The 24586-nt window shown below is 40.2% G+C and overlaps 1 protein-coding gene across 1 annotated transcript in view; it reads right to left on the bottom strand.

Annotated features, from left to right (window-relative positions):
* Positions 1-6624: 6624 nt before the first annotated feature.
* LOC143933958 (insulin-like growth factor 3.L) overlaps positions 6625-24586 on the bottom strand; it is a 38963-nt gene continuing 21001 nt past the window's right edge. Inside the window, exons 2-4 of the mRNA XM_077457169.1 lie at positions 16387-16558; positions 12716-12844; positions 6625-7169 (exon numbers count right to left, since the gene is read on the bottom strand). Of these exons, the coding sequence (XP_077313295.1) occupies positions 7156-7169; positions 12716-12844; positions 16387-16558 (315 nt within the window). The 3' untranslated portion in view covers positions 6625-7155. The remainder of the gene's footprint in view (positions 7170-12715; positions 12845-16386; positions 16559-24586) is intronic.

The following is a 24586-nucleotide window of genomic DNA, read 5'->3' as shown; positions in this document are numbered from 1 at the left end:
GAAACCATGCAAATAAGCTCATCGCTTTGCTTAATGATGTTCTGCACTGCAGCTTGCTTTTTACCATAAAGGTGGCAGACTTATGATCACCACTTGCAATGGTCATCAATATGCATCTGGCAAGATGTATGTATTCCCCCATGTCCATGAGTAGCACACTGTAGTGCAATGCTTTCTTGTGCTGGCAACATTTTTACTCAGAAACTTGGGATATTTAGGTAGATCTAGGGCAATCTTTCTCAACCAGGTTACCCTGGAGGAACCTTTTAAATAATTTTCAGGTCTTAGAGAACTGCTAAAATTATTATAGCTACAACTCACAGTACATTGGCATGACTGGTAGGATGTAGAAAATGTTAATGAATGAAGAATGTGCCATACATAGAGTACAGATCATTTTACATAAAAGAAACAAAGACTTAGCAATTAGTGTCCTCTTAGATTAGTGGTCAGCCAGGAACTTTCCCCCTACACTGGTGGCCATTGAAGACTTGACCCCTACATTTATGGGAAAGAAATAATGATTCCTGGGCCCTCGCGTGGCCTTACATCTATGGTCAGTGGCGTGACCACTTACCAGTGGGGAATTACCAACTTACATTGGTGGTCATTGTAGGTTGGAGACAAATCTGTCACTGCTCAAGTTACCCCTAGCAACCTTTAGAGGAACCCTGGTTGAGAAAGTCTGACCTGGGGTCTCAGAGAGGATTAATGCCTAAATCTCAAAGTCTGCTAATGGAGCTTTTGCAGTGACATAGCTTGACACACTTGGTTCCAAAGTGCAAGATAAGAGAAAGCAATCCTGAGCTTCAATCCCATTCCCACATCTGGCATTCATATAACCTATAATTCCCCCTGCAACCAACATGCCCACCCAATCGTTCCTTGTTGCTAAAACATCCAATGCACATAACCCCTTATATGCACCTACAACCCCCTCCGTCTTGCAAAGGATGCCCTCTCTTCTTAAGGAGAAGCAATTTAGTTGCACAGTTTCTGAAAGTGGATAAAGTTTTTGGATACAGCTGGGTAGGGACTTTAGGCTGTCCTTGAGCAGGGACCTGCCTATGCTTACACAGTCTCTGCTACTTTTACTTCTACACCACTGAGCTTCTGCTTTAAATGTTTTGGGATTGCACACAACTTTTTTCTATATCTTTTTTATTAGATTTATATTTTCAATACAAACTATAAGTCTTGCTCCCTGATTGTAAACTCCCCTGTAGTAGGCTAAATAGAATAAAAGTATAAGGACAGCACAGTTGTGTAGTGGTTAGCACCTTCACCTAGCAGCAATAGGGTCACTGGTTCAAATCCTGACCACGACACCATCTGCCTGGAGTTTACATGTTCTCCCTGTGCCTGTGTGGGTTTCCTCTGGGTACTCCAGTTTCCTCCCACACTCTAAAGACATGCTGGTAGGTTAATTAGATCCTGTCTAAAAATTGGCCAAAATATGTGTATGTGTTTGTAAGTGCGTCAGGACCCTAAGGGGTAAAGGACCACGCTATACCGCAGGTGGACACCGACAGCAAAAAGCACCCTGAGGTGATTCAGTTTGCATAGGTAGCGCTATACAAGTCATTCAGATCACTTTTACCATACTCACATTATTCATGAACTCCATGAAGTCAATGAGAGAATAAGGAAAGAAACACAAGGTTTAAGTATACCGATAACACGTCAAAGAGCTTTTTATTTCTGCAGACTGTCTACCATTGCTACACCTTTTGTCTGCTCTTTGGACTGCACCAGTGACACCTTCCATGAGCTCTCACCTTTATGTAAGATAACGTGATTATCTGCCCTGCCTACTAGCATACATTCTAGGCCGGGGCTCAGCAACCTGTCAATCTGCCCGTCGACAATGGGCAAGTGATGGGGAGATGGCATCAATGGGCATGTGGATGTCCGGCCTGCTCCCAAGTGTCACTACATGGCAAAACTCTGGCCCACCTGTGTAGCCTCAAGTGTTTCACAGTTTAGGAAGGCCCCACCCCCTGCTGGCTTCAATGTAAATATTTGCAAAAATGTACTGTATATACACAATTTAATTTTTCATCTGAACTTAGAAGAACAATTTATATCTGGCATAAAGAATGTGACGTGTTATTATTAAGCATGTCAACCCTATCAGAGATCATATCATGTATAAACTTTATTATACCACCAATTAAATCATATTAAACCCAAGTTTTTTTACATATTGGACCTTTCCATGTTTCTGTTTAGAATGCAGTGCCAACCAGGTCAATATTCTGTTGACTTTCTCATTCTTCCTATACCTCACTTATAAGGGGTTATAGTGTAGTGGTAGGTGGGATTGAGACTAGGGGGTGGATTTATTAAAGCTAGAGCACTCAGAATCTGGTGCAGGTGTGCATGGTAGCCAATCCGCTTCTAACTTCAGCTTGTTCAATTAAGCCTATGTTCACATTGGTCCAAGTTGGCATGCAATGTGACTTTGTGGCACCACACGACTCCCAAAAGTAGTTCCTGTGCAAATGGTACCGCTGCTGTGTCTCAGCCAATCAGAAAGGAGACTATCAGACAGCTGAGACACTCGCGGACATCGGTGGACAGAGAGAGACTTCAGGTAAGTGTTGGGGGGCTGCTGCACACAGAAGGCTTTTTCCCCCAAAGATAAAAAACCTTCTGCCTTTACAATCCCTTTAAGGTGGAGAAGTGACCGCCCCTAAAACCCAATAGAGGGAAACATTATCAAGAAAGTCATGCAAAAGCAGCTGTCCATTGATTACACCGTGCACTGTTCTGTGCACGGTTATACCCCAATTGCAGAAAAATCACTTTATTTAAAGGGTAACTCCACTTTCGTTGGGGAAAAAAATAAATAAAAAAATAATATAGCGTATGCAATTGCGACACAAGTCATATTGTTATTGAATCTGCAGTCGCTGTAATTTTCAGAAAATGCAATGCAATATGGCAACCTGGAGGTGTTCTGTACATAGAATGTATACAGAACGCCCCCCAGAAGCATAATTTCCTACTTGTGTGATTGGCTCACTGATTTTTCGAGAATTCTGCACTAAGATACAAGTCAGATTTCAGGCACCCCCTGCAACAAAAATGTATTTTTTTGCTGAGATACTCCCAATAGGAAATCACATCTAAAGGGATGCAGGCCCATTAGCTTTCCTCAATAGTGCCCTGCAGCTGCTGCAGCTGATTGATAATTATGAAACTACTACCATTAGACTCATTTTCCCACATGGGCACAAACACACAGGGATTTCTTCAGAATAACAAAAGGTAGGAATCTGCAACACAGTTTGTTCAAATCCTTGCAATGTATATACATATCACCCAGAGGGGAATGTTTTTATTCTTAACAAAAGTGGAGTTACTCTTTAACGTTACTAGAACCACTGGACTCAATCCCATACAACAATCCCATACAACAATCTTAAACAGTTACAGTAAACGTGCAGTGTGAAAGTGGTGTGATTTGCTAACTGGAAAACTTGAATGCTGGGACCTGCTTGATGTGGGAATGGGGAGATCCCACTGTCCTGCAGAAAGTTAAACTTGTCAATTGTTAGGGCATGTTCCTACCATGTCCATTGAGCTGTATTTTTCTGCACACCACCGCACATGCATGGTGTGAACAGGGCACATAGAAAACAATTCTTTTGTTTTGCTCATCTTTTCTCCAAAGACTTTATTTAGCACGTATAAGGTCATTTGGGGATTTAGGACGCCAATAGAAAGGAAGCAGAAAATATTTTGCAATATCTTGTGTAACATTACTGTTTATTTTATTTCTTTCCAAACAGTTTTAAATGCCAAAATTTTCTGGAAGGTGAAACATTTTGTTTGTACAAAGCTAAACCAAGCAGTGATTAGCATGGCGCAAGATGAAATGTCAGCATTATATCTAAAAATTAATAAATCATATGAAGTCATCTTTTGGAAAGGTTTAGACTTGCACAGCGGCAAACAGCTGATCATCTTAGATAGCCAAGACTCAATTTCACAGGCATTCTTTTTTTTTTCCCAAATTGAACATGTTTGTAGCAAGAAAGCCAAGCCATTCCAAAAGCAAATAGACTCATGCCATAGGTCATTAATAGGCATATTCAGTATAGTAGTGCAAAAAACCAAGGTGTACTGAAACCCATCTCATCCAATCACAAGTCAGTTTTACATTACCTCTAGAGTCACTTTTTTTTTTTTTAAAAGCACCTTAAACTATTTTTTTTTTGTTTTCTGAAATACAAATGTGATAAAATCTGCCTATGTATTAAAATTTTATTTTTGTCTAGAATTATCATAGAAAGATGTGGCGTTAATGGAAAATCTGTTATGCTGAGGATTCGGCAGATTGGACCCCACTGCTCAGTCCACCCAACAAATTGCAGTGAAGTGGTAAAAAAAGTAGTCCAGAGGACAACTTACCGGTTTACAAAATGCAAAGTGTTCTGCTGCACACTCTGCCAGCACCAGAAGTAAACTGGAAGAAGTCCTTTGAATTATGGTGTCAATTCACCACTGATCAAATTAAGTTTGTGCAAAATTTGAGTGGTTGGTAGGGTAGGTAAGTATATATATATATATAAATATATATCAGGGCAGTACAAAGCTTTTTTATTGGAAAACCTCAACAAATGTATTAATGGAAAAATGAACTATAAAAAATTCTAAGCTATTTAATGCTAGGCATCCAGGGCAGATTTACCACTCACTCAGCTTAGCACTGGCCCAGATTATCTCCTGTGCATCTATATTGACCAGTAATGCCACGTACACACAATCGGAATTCCGGCCAGAAAAAGACCGATGAGAGCTTTTCATCGGAAAATGCGACCGTGTGTATGCTCCATCGGAAATTTAGCTGTCCGAATTTCAGGCAGCCAAAAATTGATAGCATGTTCTCAATTTTCCCAACGGAAAAACTTTCTATCGGTAATTCCGATCGTGTGTATGCAATTCCGACACGCCAAAAATCACGCAAGCTCAGATTCAACTACGAGACAGAAGCTATTGGCTACTGCCTATTGAACTTCCTTTTTCTAGTCACGTCGTACGTGTTGTAAGTCACCGCGTTATAAATGATTGGAATTTGATGTGACCGTGTGTAGGCAAGACAGCTTGAGCCAAATTCCATTGGAATTTCGTCGGGAAAACCATCAGAGCTTTTTCCAACGAGAATTCCGATCGTGTGTACGTGGCATAAGACTGCCCATCACAATCATGAGGCAACACCAAAATACAGGAGATGGACCAGATTATCACCATTGGAGCAGATTTTAATTTATATACCATAGCACCCTGAGTGTCAGGGCTTTCTTTCACATTATTTTTACCGCCATAAATTCTATTTTTCTAAAGATCTGCACTCTATAAACAAGTAAAAAGCACTTTGGACAATGTGTAACCTACCATTCTCTGCTAATGTAAGCTGGAGAAGGAAATGTTTTTTTTTTTTTGCTAGTTTTTATACTTTTCTGATGTAATACCATCGATTTTTCTTTTATTGCAGCACCTCTATTCAAACTCCTAATTTCAGCACTTTCAGAACAGCTGGAAATAAGGATTACAAAATCATCTAAAAGAATAAAGTTCTATTTAGGGTGAAGAGGAAAACAATATGATTTTTTTTTTAAAGAGGTCCCTAAGAAATGCCACAGCAACCAATATGTTGTCGACCGTCAATGTTCTAAGGTTATAAAAGGTAACACCTGATTGGTTACTATGCACGGTTACACTTTGCACATCATGATTGTTCTTTGCACTGCATTACCTTTGTAACTTTACCTTTGTACATTAAGCAGTTTCTAAAATACATTTGTCAACAGCAATCTGAAGGCTATACAGACTGAAACGTTGTTTAGGGTTAGTGCACATAAGCTCCTATCCTTTTCTTTAGGATTCCTTAAACTGCTATCACCTACTAAGTATACACCTAGTTTTTATAGGCAAATTCTAGGATGAGTTGAGTAGCCTTTTTTAGCCTTTTTTCCCAAGAAACCTATCCTATCAGATGCAACCTGAAAAAAGTAAACATTTCAAGTGGACATGGCCTTTAAAAATACAACAGTTACATTTTCTCATATTCAGAACAGCAAGTTCCTAGTGTCCTGGCTGAGCCTGTGCATTACAGCCTTATATACGTCTATAGAGCCATGTCCAGAGCACCTCTGGTCTCAGAAGACATCCCAATAGAAATTGATGGAGGTATAATACATAGGCATGTTTAGGACACTGAAGACTTGCAGTGCTGCATGTACACAAACAGAAAACATTGTGGCCCTCAGATTGTGGTAAGTGTGTCTTAGATTAGATCTGGGAAGAGAAGCTAAAAGATAAGTGCACTTTGTTGTAAAGTGCGCGTATCCTATATAACATATCTAATGCTGTGCACTGCACAGGCAAAGCACAGATTTGCTTTAAACTACTGCTTACCCCCTCCATTAAACTCCTCTCACCCTATGATGATTTTTTTTTTCTCATTACAGTAAATTATCAGTACAGAAATTCGGGCAGCATTGATTGTTTCTGCTGGAAAAGTATCTATAAAAATAACCAATTTGGGCAGAAAACCATAATAGAAAAACCTCTCAAACTTTAAAACTATTGGAACGTCATTAATGAAGACCTACAGTAAGTACAAGGTTGGTTTTAATCCTTCCTATTTTTCTGTGTACATTAGCTGGAAATACATTTTATTAATATGCAATGAAGCTTGAATGAATTCCATTTAAATTGTCCATTTAATATACGTTGGGTGGGAATTGGGTGTATGGGGTGACTGAATGTAATCAAGGAATTGGATAAATTTACAGTGGAGCTGAAGTTCAAAATTCCATGTGTGTTCCACAATGTACAGAACATAACATAATGGCATTGGGTATATGGGCTGTCCAATAACTGCTTTACAGTTGTCACAGCACAGCAAGGCCATCCGTCTGACTAATACCTTCACAGCTAGTTGTTAACTCAGCTTTTTAATGTAGGGTCACACAGGCTCAGGAGAATTTTCTCTTCGTATGATGAGTTTTTCTTCCCGGTTTTATCCCAATATTATTGCACATTTCCACGGCAGCCAAAAAGTCTCTTAGGTTGGATTTTTTGATCATCCTTTAATCAGCTTCATAGTCAAGAGATAACTTTCTGCAGATCCTGGGAACGTTCCTATGATTTTTGATCTGTAATAAATAATTATGTACATGCATTAACTAAAATAGCTACTTAAAAGCAGGCACTTCTCAAAGAATAAAAATCCAAATATGGACATCGCGGGGCACGGAGCAGGATATAAGCATGACTATGTGGGTTATATGCCACCTATAGGTGAATAGACACTGGCAAGTAAAACAAACAGGAAGCCCTGTCCTATATAACCCCTCATATACAGAAAGTGCTTTGGTTTTATAGCAAGCAATGATGATGTACTCCGTGATGTACAACAAGAAATTGATTTTACAGGTAAGTATGTTGAAAAAAATCAAAATTTCTTTATCATAAATCACGGGAGACAGAGGAGGCTATAATCATGACTATGTGGGATGTCCCAAAGAAATAAACTGCAATTCACCTGGTAAACCCTTGTAAAAGCATACATTAAAAACCATGTAGAGGACTTGCAAACCTGAGCTATTGACACTAACATTCCTGCTGCAGGACCCAAGCTATGCAAGCTATGTTAAAAAAGACCTTCAATGGCTCGGTCCATCTTAGGTTAACTCCCCTGGATCTGTGGAAAGCACATTGGTCAAAAAAAACAATGTGCAGTGTTCCGTTATGCAGGGTCCAGAGCTGTAAGCCTGCATTCCAGGCAAAACCCAGAGGATTCTTCTCCTTATCCAGCGAGGCTCGGGTACCATCCATTTTGACTGATAGCTTTTCGAATGGATCAGATTATCCATGATTCTCAGCTAAACTGTTCTGGACCTTCAAGTATGCTCCAAGAGCACAAGCAGCACATCAGTGACCATCCACCCTACATGCACCGGCGAAAAAACTGAAGTACTTCTTGTGTAGGAAGGAAGCATTATATAGGGGAGGACATTTTGTTTTACTGATCTGCTAGTGTCCATTCACCTATAGGTGGCATGTAACCCACATAATCATGATTATAGCCTGCTCGGTGTCCCGTGATGTAAAGAAACCCCTAATTTTATCTAAAAAAAACATTTCCGCTCTGGTCAGAAAGTATACTATAAAATTGGACTTTAAGTTTGCAATTTTATGTCTTGCTGCAACTTAATTCAGTCTACAAATTAAAATGCAATATGGTAGGACATACTATTTGTATTGTTTGAAAATGCTATGGTGCAAGCTCAAAATCCCTTTATGTTACATAGTTTTTCAGGTTGGAAAACGATAAATGTCCACCAAGTTCAGTTTTGGTCCAAAGGAAGACAGAACAAATACCCATGGGGCCCCCATTTGCAACCAATATTCAATTAGACTATTTTTTTGTATTAAAAAAAGACCATCATAAAACTACTACTACCAACTATAATGCTGGATGTTTTTATTAGAAGAGAATCACTTAAACCATGTTTATGATTAAATACTATTGTCAGAGGATCAACAGACTTCAACGTTGGTGCTTCCCTGTGTGCCTGAGGGGTAGACCAGCGCAGAGGCGCACACGGGTGCGCGATACGGCGGGTTTGTACATCACCTGATCACTCTGGCAGGCCTATAAAAGGCAACCATTTGCTCTGTTTCGTTGCTGGTTTTTCTCCTCAGCTCACCTGTGTTCCTCTGCTTCCTGTTCCTGTTTACCACTTCCTGTTGTGACCCGGATTGCCTGAAGACTACTCTGATTCTCTCCCGACCTGACCCCTGGCTCGTTTAACGGACTTCCTGCTCTTAGCCTTGCTGGCTCCCGAACTGATACCTGTGTTTGACCCTTGGCCTGCCTCTGGATTATCCTCTGTCTCTTGCACCTAGCCTTGCTGGCTCTTGGACTGATACCTGTGTTTGACCCTCAGCCTGCCTCTGGATTATCCTCTGCATACAGCCTTGCTGGCTCCTGGACTGATTACTTGTGTTTGACCCTCGGCCTGTTTCTGCACTTTTCTTACCTGTTTTACAGATTGGCTTGCTACTTACCTTCTGGTCCGGTCCATCCTGCATGAGCCCTCTTCCAGACCTTCACACAAGTCAGGTGTTAGAACCCCTGCCGGGTGTTCTCTTCAATTATATCCCAAGGCCATCTGCATGGGCATCTCTTCCTTCAGAAGACTTCCTGCATACCAGTCACCTGCTGGCAACCCCTGCCCCTTCGTGCCCTGTACCCGCTGTTCCACCCTCAGGGGTACTGTGTACCCAGTTGCAAGGGAAGCCACTCTCAGTACTTCGGCCCCTGGTGAGTACCTGACAACTATATTCTGTGATAGGACATTCCCTATCTTAAAGAGGTTGTAAAGGTAAATATTTTTTCACCTTTATGCATTCTATGCATTAAGGTGAAAAAACATCTGACAGTGCCAATGCCCCTAGCCCCCCGTTTTACTTTCCTGACCTCTTGAAAGTCCCACGTTGCCTCCGACATCCTCTTCGCCGCTCAGCCTGGCCGCTGATTGGCTAGAGTGGATGGATTGAAAGCAGCGCAGCCATTGGCTCGCACTGCTGGCAATCAAATCCAATGACGTGGCGTGCCGGGGGTGGGGCCGAGTGATACAGTGAGCGCTATAGAGTCCGGCTGTATCAACGGAGCGCGCCTCCAAGTACTTCTCACCATGCGAGGGAGCTCACATGAATGTGAGAAGTACTTGCTGGGGGAAGCCGAGACAGCCGCCTAGGGACCCCAGAAGACCAAGTTCAGGGCCACTCTGTGCAAAACGAGCTGCACAGTGGAGGTAAGTATAACATGTTTGTTATTTAAAAAAAAAAAATAATAACTTTACAACCCTTTAACCTAATATTGGTAAACCATTGTCCTATATACACTTATTGGGATAAAAAGTAAACCCACCAAACCTTTATATTGACCTTGGAATTATGTATTATTATTATTCTAAGACAGTGGTCTCCAAACTGTGGCCAGGGGATTGCTTTCCTTTATCTGCAACTTGGGGCACAATTCTGCCAAGTGACTACAACAATGGGTCACCATTTCTCCTAAAGATACCAATAATGGGGCACTATTCCTCCAAATTACACCAACAATGGGGCACTATTCTTCTCCTAAATACCAAATGTGGTGATGTTTACTCCCACTGATGCCAGAAAAAATGTCCGATCCCGCTTACCACAATCAGGCCCCCCTAAAGTCTGAAGGACAATGAACTGTTTGAACCTTTGTTTAGAAAGTTTGGAGACCCCTGATGTAAGACTTTTTTTGCAAAGTAAGCAAACCTAGTTTTTCTAAACTTTCCTTTTAAGTAAGAACCCTTCATCTCCAATATTGCTTGCCTTTGTACCCTTTCCAAAACTTTTATGGCCTTCCATGCAAACTACATTATGTATTTAAGCAGTGACCTTACATTCCATTAGTGCTCAATTACACTAGTAATGCATGTTAGGCTTGTGCAATTCGTTTCGTAACGAATCGAAATTCAGCCGAATTTTGCATCTTTTTCGGACATTCGGATGCATCCGAATGTCCGAATAAAAAATAACAACGAATACGAAAGAAATATAACAAATGAATTTGAATGAATTCGAATGAATTCAAATGAATTTGGTAATTCTTTAAAGATCTAATGAAACAAAAGGTCAGCTCAAAGTAAATCTTATAGTCCAATCAGCTAATTAATTTTGTGCCGGAGGTTGGATTACTGGCAAAGTGCATTCCTGAGAACTGAGTTAGAAGGGTGTTGTATTGTATTTGAGCCGAGGAGAAGAGACGTTGTCATTGTGTCTGTTAAAAGATTCAATAAACAAACGACTTTCCAAACTATGAATCATTATCACGAATGTCTATACATACATAAATAGCGAATTTCAACGAATACAAACGAATGAATTCGACACTCTATGAATAATAACGAATTATCCGAAAAAGTATTAACGTAACAAAACGAATATAACTGAACGAAATTATGTATTTTAAGAAAGACAACGAACCGAAACAAAACAAAATTTTCCGTTGTGCACAAGTCTAATGCATGTTATATGCACTGGTGTGCTGTGGTGCCATTTATTGTGAACTACACCTCAGCACATCTTCTCAACATACTTGCATTGCACCACAATGCAATGCATGGTAAAGCATTGCTATACAATGTGGTGCATTGTGCAAGGACAAATGAACAGATCCGATTTTTGGTCTTTTGTAGTGCTTTAGACATCCCATTCAAAATAATGAGCTGCTTTAACACAACAGACATTAATGTGCAACCCAACACCTGTTAATGTGTATGCTTTAAAAACACTGCAAATGGGCCTGACCAGTGTGAATAGCCTCTTATGCCCCGTACACGCGATCAGACTTTCTGATAACAAAACCGTGGAATTTCGTTCAAAGGTTGTTGGCTCAAACTTTTCTTGCATACACATGGTCACACAAATGTTGGCCAACAATTACGAATGTAGTGCCGTACTAGACATACTACGTGTTTTTTCAGCTCTTTAACGCCACCTTTTGGGCTGCTTGTGCTAATTTCATGTTAGTAGAAGTTTGGTGAGTGTTGATTCGCACTTTTCTTTTTGTGTTTTTTATTGTGCACTATTATTATTATTCTTGATATCACTTGAAAAAAAAAGCCTTTGAAAATTTGTTTGCAATAACTCCATCAGTATCACCAGCAAAGTGGCTTCATTATTATCCCATTAAAAAAGAAGAGAATTGTGCGCTGCATTTGAAGATTTCCTAATTTGTCACTTCACAAATGTTAATTCTCCATTACGAGCACTAGTTTACAAGACCAGCCGCTTATGCTCCTGAGCATGTGTGGACTTTTGTGCATGGACTTTTGTACACATGATCGGACTTTCCGACAACAAAGTTTTGTTGGCAGAAAATTTGAGAACCTGCTAGCCAACATTTGTTGGTGGAGAGTCCAACAGCAAATGTTCGATGAAGCATAGACACGGTCAGACTTTCCGACAACAAGCTCACAACTAACATTTGCCGTTGGAAAATCCGACCGTGTGTACACGGCATTAGGGCGACATTAATCAACATTAAATTAGTATCCTATTTAACCATCTAAGATGTAATTTTGTTAAGTTTGATCTGTAGTACAAGATTCTGCTGAGTTTAGATAATTGTATATTTTTGTGTCATTGGAATAAAATTACCAAATTATCCATCCGATCATTAATATTATTTGTTGAGGAAAAGAAGGAGCTCTCCGTACACAAAAAATGTCACATACGGTTCTGGTTTCTTGAGGCCCACAATCACCACAACAGTCTCCACCCATAGGACCTCCACAGGAACACGTTTCACTCAAAATACCTTACTTATAAAGATGCCCATCTCCTTCATGTGAAGTGTTTAGGGGTGGGGACATTTGTAGTGCTTGTCGGCCTCAATAACCTGGAACCGTGCGTGGAGACCTCCTTCTTTTAATCTATGTATCCGAGCGTGAACAGCTTTGTGTATGCACCCAGCACAGAATCCAGAGCGGGGAGGATTTGGTTTTAAAGTGTAATAGAGTTTATGTGCTGGAAGTAAAATGTCTGAGTATGCAATCAATCTACTGGAACATCCCCTGTTCTACCCTTTGTAGAAGTCACTAAAAATCCAAGAACAACATTTCTTTAAAGTAAGAAGCCAGGTTACACTCACCGTCTTTGCCAGTGGTGTTAGTGATTGGAGCAGCGCAATAAGAGTCTAATATGGAAACACTGCAGCCACAGAAACAACATTCTTCCACTATACCGAGCCGGGATTTGCTCCGAGCTGATCCAGGTTTATCTGTAATAATGTTTAAAAAAATAACATGAACAAGTAATAAAATTGGGAACTCTAAACTTCATATCCCCTTTAATGTAATGAATTTGAAGAGCCGTTCAACCATTTAGCCCATTAATGTTTTTTTTGTTTGTTTTGTTTAGTACATCTGTTTAGTGAATATACCTGACATTTGTATACTTTATTTAGCTGCCACATAAGCTGAAAGGTAAAGTAAGGATTTTTGTTAATTCCAAAAATGTAAAAAATTGGTTTGGGAGCTATTTGGATGAACTTACAAAAGGGAAAAGACTTAGGTGGATGTCACCAGTAACCTATGTGACATATTTTTGTTTTGGCAGTTCCTAAATGGGTGTTTCAGCTGTGTGTTTAGCTGCTTGGCTTGAGTTAGGCTTTATTGAACTAAAATCAATTTTTCCTAAGAAACTGAATGAAGTTTGCAATATTACCCACACTTCATGAATTTTGAAATAATAAATCCTCAACTACATACAACATTGTATTACTGTGCCTGGGAGGCATACAATTGCCATTCCACTAATTACCTACAACCTGATCACACACAGGAACATACATTGGACCTCCTACATTGTACAGCAGATGATGTCACAGTAGGCACAGCAAAATAGGATCTCACTCCAAAAGCTTGATATGAAAATGAAATAATCCTGCAGAAATGCCTGAATTAGTCCACACAAAAGTGATACTTTTCCTGTAGATGAATCCAGAAGTTTAATTTAGAGATGGACTAATTTACTTGCATTAACTGAATGCCCCAGTTTGAGGTTTTCCTGGAAGCTTCATTTTGCTTTTCTTTGATTCACTTAGCGAATTATTAAAGTTGTCCAACGGCACACTTATTGGTTCACTTCTAAGCCATAAAATGAGCAGCAGGCCACCCAATAGTAAGCCTGCATTCTTAGATAGAACAGGTTCCCCACCCACTGAACAATTTCTGGTCAACAAACATGGCAATGCAATCATACTTTGCAGGTCACAGGGGGTTATAAGGCAAGTTTCTTCTCTATAATGTAGGTGCCACAATATGCTGTAGACATAATAGACTTCCTTATTCAATTACATTCCAATATGATTCTATAGTGATTCCTTATTAAGGATATTCTGTCACACATGGCAGACCCATAATTTACAGATTGAGCAGTTTTCCACTTTGCCTATCTCTAGTGTGAGTCACCACTGGAGGACTCTACCACTGAGAACTGAAAAGATCTTGGTTCTGTCCCAACCTACAATGGATTTTGGGAGTTCACAACCACATCTGAGTGCCCCCACTCATCCTATAATATAAAATAAAGAAAAATCCAACAGGGGGAGCAGGGTCTCCTCACAGCAGCAGTTGTGAAACAGTCAAATTAAAAAACTGATCCTTTAAATTATTTTATCATTTTTGAATACATTTCAGATATAACTTCTAAATAAATAAAATACAGATTTTCTTAGTAATATTATTTTCTTATTTCCTAACGCGAAACATGTTGGGATAAAGTGCTGTCAACATTTCAACTTCCACTTCTGGGATCCCTCCTATGTAGTAAAGGTTTGTGCATAGTTCTTTGTGCTATTGCATATTATGTATGCTGTTTTAATTGTATTTAATAAATTATATAATTTTTTATCTACTCCTCTGGTATCTTCCTGGAATATAAGCACCGTAAAAATCCCCTCTCTTTTTCTCCCTTTTTGTTAATTCATAACTCATAGGGTATGAGGTGCCTACTTTTTGGGTGTTAATGGGTAGTTGGGACCAGACTATTAATTATTTTCCTATTGTAATTCACTTACTTTTGTTTCTTGTGATGCTGACTATTTTTCACTTGCTTAACTTGAAGAAAATGTTTGTTGGCAGGTGGGACATTTGTTTTTGATTGAATATAGACCGATTTACTTACCAATTCTTCATGAACCAGTGGTGCAAAAATGTGTGTTTCATTAAAGGCTAATTTAACTTTTGTAAAAAAAAATTAAAAAGTAATAAATGCACATTATACACAAAGCCTATCTACTCTTTGATGTCTATGGCCTTGGAAGACCGTAACAACGTTGTGGCGTTACTTACAGTTCAGTTTTTATTTATTTATTTTTAAAGCACAAGATTAAAACAAGGTTCTTTGATCTGTTGCTTTTAAAGGTAAAGAAGAGATCTGGGGTCTCTTCGACCCCAGATCTCTTCATAAAAAGGACCTGTCGTCCTTATTTGTATTACATGGGATGTTTACATAAAAGTGAATAAAATACAATATAGGGACAGTATAAAAATAAAAAGTAAAAAATAAATAGAAAAAAAATATTTTAAATCGCCCCCATCTCTCCATACTCACTCTCAGAAGCGAAACGCATATGTAAGTCATGCATGCATATCTAAACGGTGTTCGCACCACACATGTGAGGTATCGCCTCGAACAAGCAATAATTCTAGTGCTAAACCTCCTCTGTAACTCATAAGGTGTTTAAAATGTCTCCTGTGCAGATTTTTAGGTACCATAGTTTGCCACCATTGCACGAGCGTGCACAGTTTTAAAGTGTGACATGTTGGGTACCTATTAACTCGGCGTAACATCATCTTTCATATTATACAAAAAAACGGTGTATATATTGTGTTTTTATTTTATTTATTAAAATGTATTGCGTTTCAAAAATTGCTGCACTGCGCAAATACTGCGTGACATAAAAAATTGCTGCACTGCGCAAATACTGTGTGATATAAAAAATTGCAATGATCGCCATTTTATTATATATATATATTGTATAATGTTTGGGGGTTATATGTAATTTCCTAGAAAAAAACACTGATTTAAACTTGTAAACACAAAGTGCCAGAAAAGACTTGGTTTTATAAGTGGTTGGTGGTATAATAAAGTTTATAAATTATATGATCTCTGATAGGGTTGACATGGCTAATTAGTAATGCATGTCACATTCATTATTTCAGATAAAAATCCTTCCTATGCTCAAGTGCAGAGGAAAAATTATGAAAAATTTAAATCTTGTATTTATAAATGTTTGTGAACAGTTATATAGAGGCCAGCAGGGGATGGGGCTTTCTTAACTGTGAAATGCTTGAGGATAGACAAGTGGGTCAGAATGTTGCCTATGACACTTGAGAGCTGGCTGACTTTTATTGAGGTGCATTTAAAACGCCAAAAGCCCCAAAAACATCAGTTTATGAGCAACAGTGTGTGCATGAGATGGGAAGTGTGTTATTAGCCAGATCATCAGGTGACAATAAAGGAAACTAAGCCTAAATCAATAAAACAAATGTAGCAATCACATCTAAGAATTGGCAAGCTGCAATATATTACATTTTGTTTTTGGATTTAGATATGATTTAACTACTTATAACTCTCCCTAAGGCTGTACACATTTTAAAGTTGCTCAATTCTAAAATTAAAAATCATGATATGAAATATAGGAGAAGAGGTAAAAAAATGTGTAGAATTTTTCAGTAAATTGGTTTGGTTACTTATTGAACATGAATAATTAGATGTAGGGTATTAGGTGAATTCATCTTTTAAAGAAATACATACTGACATAGAAGCCTCTGGTCCCACAGATGAATTGCAGCATGTCCACCAGCTCCGAGCCACACAGCATCTCCTTTGAACGTCTGGAACAGCGAGCGTTGGCGACTCCTACGCATAGCGTAAACACCAGAGACAGACACAGCATCACCTGACTGACAGTGAGCGGTGCTGCTTTCTAGGAAAGGTGAAAAAAGTCAACGTTATAAGTAAACACAGTGAGGCAAAGGCCACCCAATAAGCTGTTTGATTGTGTCACCTTTCCTTCATTATTTCTTTTCAAGTATGCCTCTCACTCTACTTTGCTACTTATTGATTGCTAAGAAGAAATAAGGTCAGGAAGATCAAACTGTACAATCTAGAATATCCAAAAATAATGAATTCATCCATGTCAACATACATTTTCTAGATATGCAACAGTTTATCCTGTTAAAGCTGACCTCCAGAAATGTTTTATATTGCATGCTTACATTAGCCTAGCTTGACACAATGTAAGTATACATTGCTCATTCCTAAGGGACCACTGGGGAAACTGACTATTACTGTAGCAGTGAGAAGTATGTCACCAGCACACCAAGGATCTCCATACCAGGCCCAAAACTTTATTCAGTGATCACATCATAATCACAGAAGCAATATTTCAGAACCACACAGGGCACATTCATCAGGCTCCTGACCTCCACATGCCTGATGAAGGGGTCCTGCATGGCCCTGAAATGTTGCTTCTGTAATTATGATGTGATCACTGAAAAAAAGCTTTGGAACTATTAAAGAGATCCTTGGTGTACTGGTGACATACTTCTCGCTTTGAACATCCTCAGTTCCCAGCCGGTGGTCACTGCCAACACCCACTTACACCCACAGCCATTTTTTAGGGACATATGCATTGGGAATAGTGTAATTTTTACTGTAGTAGTGGGCACGACCACAGTGTTAACCGCAATATTCCGGGCCTGCTCAAGTTCTGCGCAAAGGTATTCCCCTGTGCGCACCGAGCATAGTGAGTCAGGCATTCAAAATGGTCACTATTTAGAGAACATGGTTTTTTTCAATTAATACAAGATGTTCTCTGGTTGGATGAAGTGGAGAGGAAGGGTGATGTCATGATTTCCACCTCATCCAATAAGGGAACGCCTTGTATTTGTTGAAATAAAATCCAGGGCCTTCTATGAATGGTGGCAGTGCTGGGCTCTTGACTGACTTCCTTTGATCTGTGTACAGAGGTAAAGGCGCTTGCACAGAAAACAAGCAAGACCCGCAGGATCGTGGCTATCACTGGAGTGAAAAAAATTGGGGAAATTACTGCGCTAAACCAATAGAAGTGAAGCTGCTAACACTAAAACAAACAAGGTCCAAAATATATGTGAAAACAAAGTGTAGCGCTTAATTATACTCATAAAACAATATAACGGTGATAAACTGAAAATATTGAAATATAAACATGTGATGTATAGATACAATAATAATGTACACAAGAAATGTAATCAATAAATATAAAGACAAAATAAAAACACCAAAGTAGTGAACTTCCTTAGAAGTGTGTCCATCAAATAGCTGACTTTAAGATCCTCTGTCGGGATAATACATCTTTTTGATAGAAGAATTGTCTGCTTTGACAGCTTCACAGCCAGTCTTAATTCATCCCATCACATCAGTATTATCACTGGAGTATCGCTGGCTGCTCCAGGAATTTTCAGCTACCCCAGCAGCCCACCAGGTATGAAACATGCATACTTACATTGGGTCAACCTGAACTAACGTAAGTATGCAATAGAGATCATTCCTGGAGTTCAGCACTCCATTAGAGGATATCTATGGGCAATCAAGTTGGCTCGGTGCCTTGATGGTCTACAGTTCAATCAAAACCTCTGTGTTTAACCACTTGCTTACTGGGCACTTAAACCCACCTCAGTCCCAGACCAATTTTCAGCTTTCAGCGCTGATGCACTTTGAATGACAATTGCGCGGGCATACAACACTGTACCCAAATGAAATTTTTATCATTTTTTTCCCACAAATAGAGCTTTCTTTTGGTGGTATTTAGTTACAGCTCGGAGTTTTATTTTTTGCTAAACAAACAAAAAAAGATGCAAAAAAAAAATAAAAAAAAAATCATGTTTTAATAGTTTGTTATAAAATTTTGCAAACGGGTCATTTTTCTCCTTCATTGAAGTGCGCTGATTAGGCGGCACTGATGGCTGCATTGGTGGGCACTGATGGGCTGCATTGGTGGGCACTGATAGGCTGCATTGGTGGGCACTGATAGGCTGCACTGGTGGGCACTGATAGGCATAGTTAAGGCGGCACTAATAGGCACAGATAAGGCGGCACCGATGGGCACAGATAAGGCGGCACTGATGGGCAAAGATGGGCACAGATAAGATGGCATGGATGGGTGGAACGGATAAGTGGCACGGATGGGTGGCACGGATGGGCACTGATAGGTACCACTGATAGATGGGACTGATGGGCACTGATAGGTGGCACTGATAGGTGGCTCTGATAGGTGGCACTGCTGGGCACTGATGGGCGGCACTGCTGGGCACTGATGGGCGGCACTGCTGGGCACTGATGGGCGGCACTGGGGTGCAGCACCTTTGAGGCACATTGTGGGCACTGTGGGTGGCACTGTTGGTGGCACTGCTGGATGGCACTGTGGGTGGCACTGTGGGTGGCACTGTGGGTGGCACTGTGGGCACTATGGGCACTGCTGGGTGGCACTGATGGGGGCACTTACTTTTATTCAGGATGGCACTGCGGTGGGCAGGTGGGCACTGGCAGGGGGCAGGTGGTCAGCTGTATTGCTGGCCGTGATCGGGACTGATGTCCCGATCACGGCCGCCAGTGATCGGCTTTTTTTTTCTCTCCTCGCGCTGTCAGCGCGAGGAGGAATAATAGCCGATTACCGGCTCCGTTCTATCACATGATCAGCTGTCATTGGCTGACAGCTGATCACGTGATAAGGGGTCGGGATCGACCCCTTACACGGATCGGTGATCAGGCGAGTCTCACGGACTCGCCGATCACAGAGCGCGCCGCGCGCGCCCCTCAGGGCGCGCGCAGGCCGCTCGTACCCGGGACGACGTCAATAGACGTAGTCCCGGAAAAGTAGATCCGCGCTAATGCCGTCATTTGGCAATAGCGCGGATCCCAAGTGGTTAACCAGAGTTGATAAAACAGTTTAGCTTTTTGTTGGCTAAATTGAAAGTGTGTCATGGACCATTTGTATTGATATGCATTATTCTCTGCTAACGGACATCTTTTTTGCTAGTTTCAAGCAGATCAGAGCAGCTGCCATTATAAAAAAAACACCAAAATCCGGAACTCATGTTGATGGTAACATATACAGTAGATTGCCATTGCTGACTTCTTCAAAAATCATTAGTTGCCTGGTTTTTATTCTGGCTTTAAAGTTTTTAGCTTAATCAGAAACAAACATGTAAATCAAGAGCCCTGATTTAGGTCTGATTTTACGTCAGGGTTTGGTGGCTCAACTCAGACCGCCAGATAACTATAATTTTCAGACAAAGGTCATCAACTGCAACCTACATATTTATCTCTGTATAATTGTATCTTAAACCACATATCACAATCTACAATATACCGTATATACTGTACATAGGAAAAGCCAATGAGACAAACTGAAAATGTTGACATAATAATATCATCGATGGGTTACTGCCCTGATGAATCAACACTTGCGCATAAATGTCCAGCAAACTATTGTGTCCTGGACCAGAGTTCCGAATACAGGCCAACATGTCTGACTGCAAACTTTTTTCTATGACTAAAGTTGGCTTTCAAGTTTTGTACGACCAAATAATGATTATGTATAGCCACCAGGGTTAACTAGATGTGTTTCTACTGAATATCAATATTGCTTTTTACTTGACTGATGTTTCTACAAAGCACAAAGCCCTCAAAAATATAATGTTTTTGCCAGTGACCCTATGCACGTGTGGTATTCACTGCCAATCAGTTCACTGTATCTCCCTGTCTGTAGACAAATACTGAAATGTTTGTTCGGTTGTGTGAAGAGTGGGGAGGGTGGAGGTCATGGCTGCACAGCTGTTCATAGGTACAGCAGACAAGATAATAGGATCCTCAAGCTAAAAGAAGAAAAAAAAATAACAGACCTAACACAAACATTGTCAAATCCATTACTTATCCATGACAAAACATCACGTAACCCTGCATAACACAAGACCTTCTTTGCATACAGTGCATTCCAGAACCAGTTGTGCTTTCTCTTTATATTTATTAGTTTTCTTTTTACATTTAGAGATAAAGGGATTGATTTACTAAAGGCAAATGCACTGTTCAATTTGCAAGTGAGGCAACTTTCCCCAGAGCTTAGTGAATGTGAATATGGTAAAGCTTCACTTTGCAAAGAATACCCAATCACGTGCATTGAAAATAAAAATACTTGCATATGACGGAATGAAGGAAGACAGCGGAGTTTCACCCCATTCACTAAGCAATGGGGCTGATTCCCTTTGCTGAATCTATTTGCCTTTATTAAATCACCCCCAAATGGTTATACAGGATGCACGTTTGACATATGTAAATGCTGTGCCAATTCCTACAGATTTCACAGAATGCTTTTAGTTATTAAAGCCAAACACTAGGCTTCATGTCTATTTCCTAAAAGAGGTTACTCAGACATTGTTAACCAAGAGTAGCTGAGGCACCAACGCTCACCTTCAATTTACAGCTTTCCCATGCAGTACCCCTTCCTTGCCACGAGAAGTCCTCAGTCTTTTGGGATGAACCACTCAACCCAAAAGCTTAAAATGGAGTTCCATCCTCCCATTTAAAAATTAAAAGTCAGCAGCTACACATACTGTAGCTGCTGACTTTTAACATTAGGAAACGTACCTGTCCTGGAGTCCAGTGATGTCAGCACTGCAGCTGATGTTTCCATTGGTTGGTCGGGTGCTGCCATTGCGGGTAGGGAATGCAGTGGCAGTGTAAGGCAGTGTAGCCTCAATGGTGTTATCTCTGTGATCTCAGGTGCATTTTGAGACCTGAGTTGAATAACCTATGCCTTCTGTAGACCTGAGTGGCAGGTAAAATGTGAAGCAGTCTCTAGTAATCGGGATGGGGAGGGTCCAGTTGTGATAAAACACCCTGGTGTCAGGGTACCTGAATGGACCAAGGACTCTGGTACTAAGTCTTCAGGTTGACTTAGGAATCCCAGCGTTGGGATGGATACTGCACTAAAGAATTGTAAGCTCACAGTGTGGTTTCTTCTCAGGGATCTAACTAGCAGGAAGCCCAGCCGTGGTACCCAGTCAGCTCCTTGACGCTGATGGTGGGGCACAGTGGAGTGTCTAGAGGTTGACTCAGACCCATCATCAACCATTCTTAATCAGATCCATCATCATCGTCAACCATTTTTACTCAGAACCATCATCATCATCAACCATTCTTACTCAGACCCATCATGATCACCATTAACCATTCTTACTCAGACCCATAATCTTCATCAACCATTCTTATTCAGACCCATCATCATCAACAACCCTTCTTAGCCCTTGTACACACGATTGGAGATTCCGACGGAATGTGTCCGATCGGAGCGTTTTGTCGGATATTCCGACTGTGTGTGGTCTGCATTGGACTGTTTCCGTCGGAATATCCGTCGGACCAAATTTTCCAACTTGCCGGAAATATTTTCCGACAAAATGCTCCAATCGGACATACTCCGATCATGTGTAGAGAGTTCCGATCGGACAAAGTGCCACGCATGCTCAGATCAAATTCCTACATCAAAGCTATTGGCTACTAGCCTGAACATAGTCCCATCGTAACGAAATTATGTCATCACGTTCTGAAAGATCGGATTTTCCGACAACTTTGTCCGACCATGTGTATGCAACAGTTTTGGACAAGATCCGTCGGACAAAATCCGACGGATTTGGTTGTCGGAATCTCCGACCATGTGTACAAGGGCTTACTCAGACCCACCATCATCATCAACCATTCTTACTCAGACCCATCATCAACCATTCTTACTCAGACCCATCATCATCAACCATTCTTACTCAGACCCACCATCATAATCTTTTGCAGATAAATAGACAGCTGAAAGAAAATCATAAGGATTTAATTATATATATATATATATATTTATTTATTTATTTATATATTTATTTATTTATTCAGCAAATCACTAATACACAAGATTGCTACAACTAGTGACAGTGATCTTTGTGCTGTTATATTTTGCAATCATGTAATTGAGGTACACTTTTAGTGATTGTAATCCTTTATTTTTTAATTAAAATAAAAAAGAGGATTATACTTACCTGCTCTGTGCAATGGTATTGCACAGACAGACCCCTTACCTCTTCTTCTGTGGTCCTCTGCTGGCTCTGTTCGCTTCTTCTCTCCTGTGTGTACACTCGTAGTGAATTGCTTTCTATGCGAGCACACGCGTGGACGTGCTCCTGAGCCGAGCTGTGTGCATCTCTTGACACACATAGCAAGGTTTTTCCAAACCACCCGCCCTCTCCTCATAGGACAGCTGCATGAGCAAATGGCTCTCGAGAGGGGAGAGAAGATCTGCAGATGGGCACAGCGCTGGATTGATAGAGTTACTCAGATAAGTGCGTTAGTGTGCGCAGCCTATTGCATTAGGGAGAAAAAGGGGGAGCTGGGATTTTAAATGAAATTACCTCATGGTGCTTCCATCCCGGTAATGAATAAAAACTAAAGGGTGGTTGGGACCTTAAATGAAGCAATTGGATAGTGGAGGTAAATTGTAAATAAATAATGTTTAATTGATGACATTGATCTAAAAACATAGAAAGTATTTGTTAATTTCATATATATACATAGTGCGTGCATAAGGCATAAACATGATGAACAGGATAGTACAAACAGCATGAACAGGATAGTACAAACATAGCGACACATGATCAAAGCAATAAAAAAATATAGATACTATGGCATACAAATGCCACTACAACATGCCCAAGGCTGGCACATGTGCCCACATGGTATGTGTGTGTCTGTTAACTTGTATAAGAACAATGTCATGAAGTATTAATAGTAACTGGATCAATCCGTATGGAATGTAAATACGACATCAAGTATAGCTCAACGCGTTTCATGGATTTTTCCACTCGTCAGGAACAGATGCACCAGAGATTCCTATAAGGTGTATATAATAAAGATGTAATATATCATTGTTTAAAGTAAAATTATACAAGATGTTATATGTCTATAGACGGCTCACCAACCACACTCACCAACCCTTTTTATCTTTTGCTTTCCCCCCCCAATGGTGGGTTCTTTTATGCCTTCACACTTATATACATCTTTGTTTCTTGATAATTACTCCACCACATAGGCTCTTGCACTAGTAGAAAAATCCACGAAACGCGTCAAGCTATACTTGATGTCACTTTGATCATGTGTCGCTATGTTTGTACTATCCTATTCATCATGTTTATGCTATGTATATATATGAACTGAATAAATACTTTCTATGTTTTTAGATCAATGTCATCAATTAAACATTATTTATTTACAATTTACCTCCAGTATCCAATTGCTTCATTTAAAGTCCCAACCACCCTTTATTTTTTTTTCAGCCTATTGCATTAAAGTGTACACCCCAGAGCACAAATACACATGTATATATCAGCAGAGCAGTGGACGGTGCCAGTAGAGCAGAGATTGGTGTCAGTAGGGCAGTGGACAGTGTGAGTAGTTTTTTATTTTTACAATTTAATTTTTGTACGATGTTTTATTATTCTTTCACTATTTTTTAGAAGCCCCGTTGGGGGCTTTGGTGAAATGTCAAGGGTCTAAACAGACACTTGATGTCAAATATGAGACAGAAAAAGCAACTGAGGACAGCGATTCCCCAGTTCCTTTCTCTGCAGCCTCAGCTGCTCTGGACAGTGAACAAATGGAAAGTGATCTGTGCTGAGTACCTTCCTGTTCATTCACAAACTGAAGCATAGTTAACATAGTGTACTATGCTCAGTTAAGAATGAAAACAGGAGCGATAGGTACAGATCACTCACTGTGTTCATTTAGAAACAGAAGGGGTTGGTAAATTGGGGAGGGGGCAGAGGGTACAGGGTGCACCAGAAAGCAGGGGGATTCAGTAATGCATTGATTAGGTTGTGCCTAGGCACATCTGGCGCACCCTGTGCACATGCCTATAGGTAGGTGTTAGGGAGGAAAGGGG

Source organism: Lithobates pipiens, unplaced genomic scaffold, assembly GCF_037356315.1.
Source record: "Lithobates pipiens isolate NorthernLeopardFrog02 unplaced genomic scaffold, aLitPip1_a1.2 Scaffold_27, whole genome shotgun sequence".
In the NCBI taxonomy this organism is placed as follows: domain Eukaryota; kingdom Metazoa; phylum Chordata; class Amphibia; order Anura; family Ranidae; genus Lithobates; species Lithobates pipiens.
The sequence above is the reverse complement of the archived record's forward strand: the minus strand, read 5'-3'. Positions and strand labels throughout refer to the sequence as shown.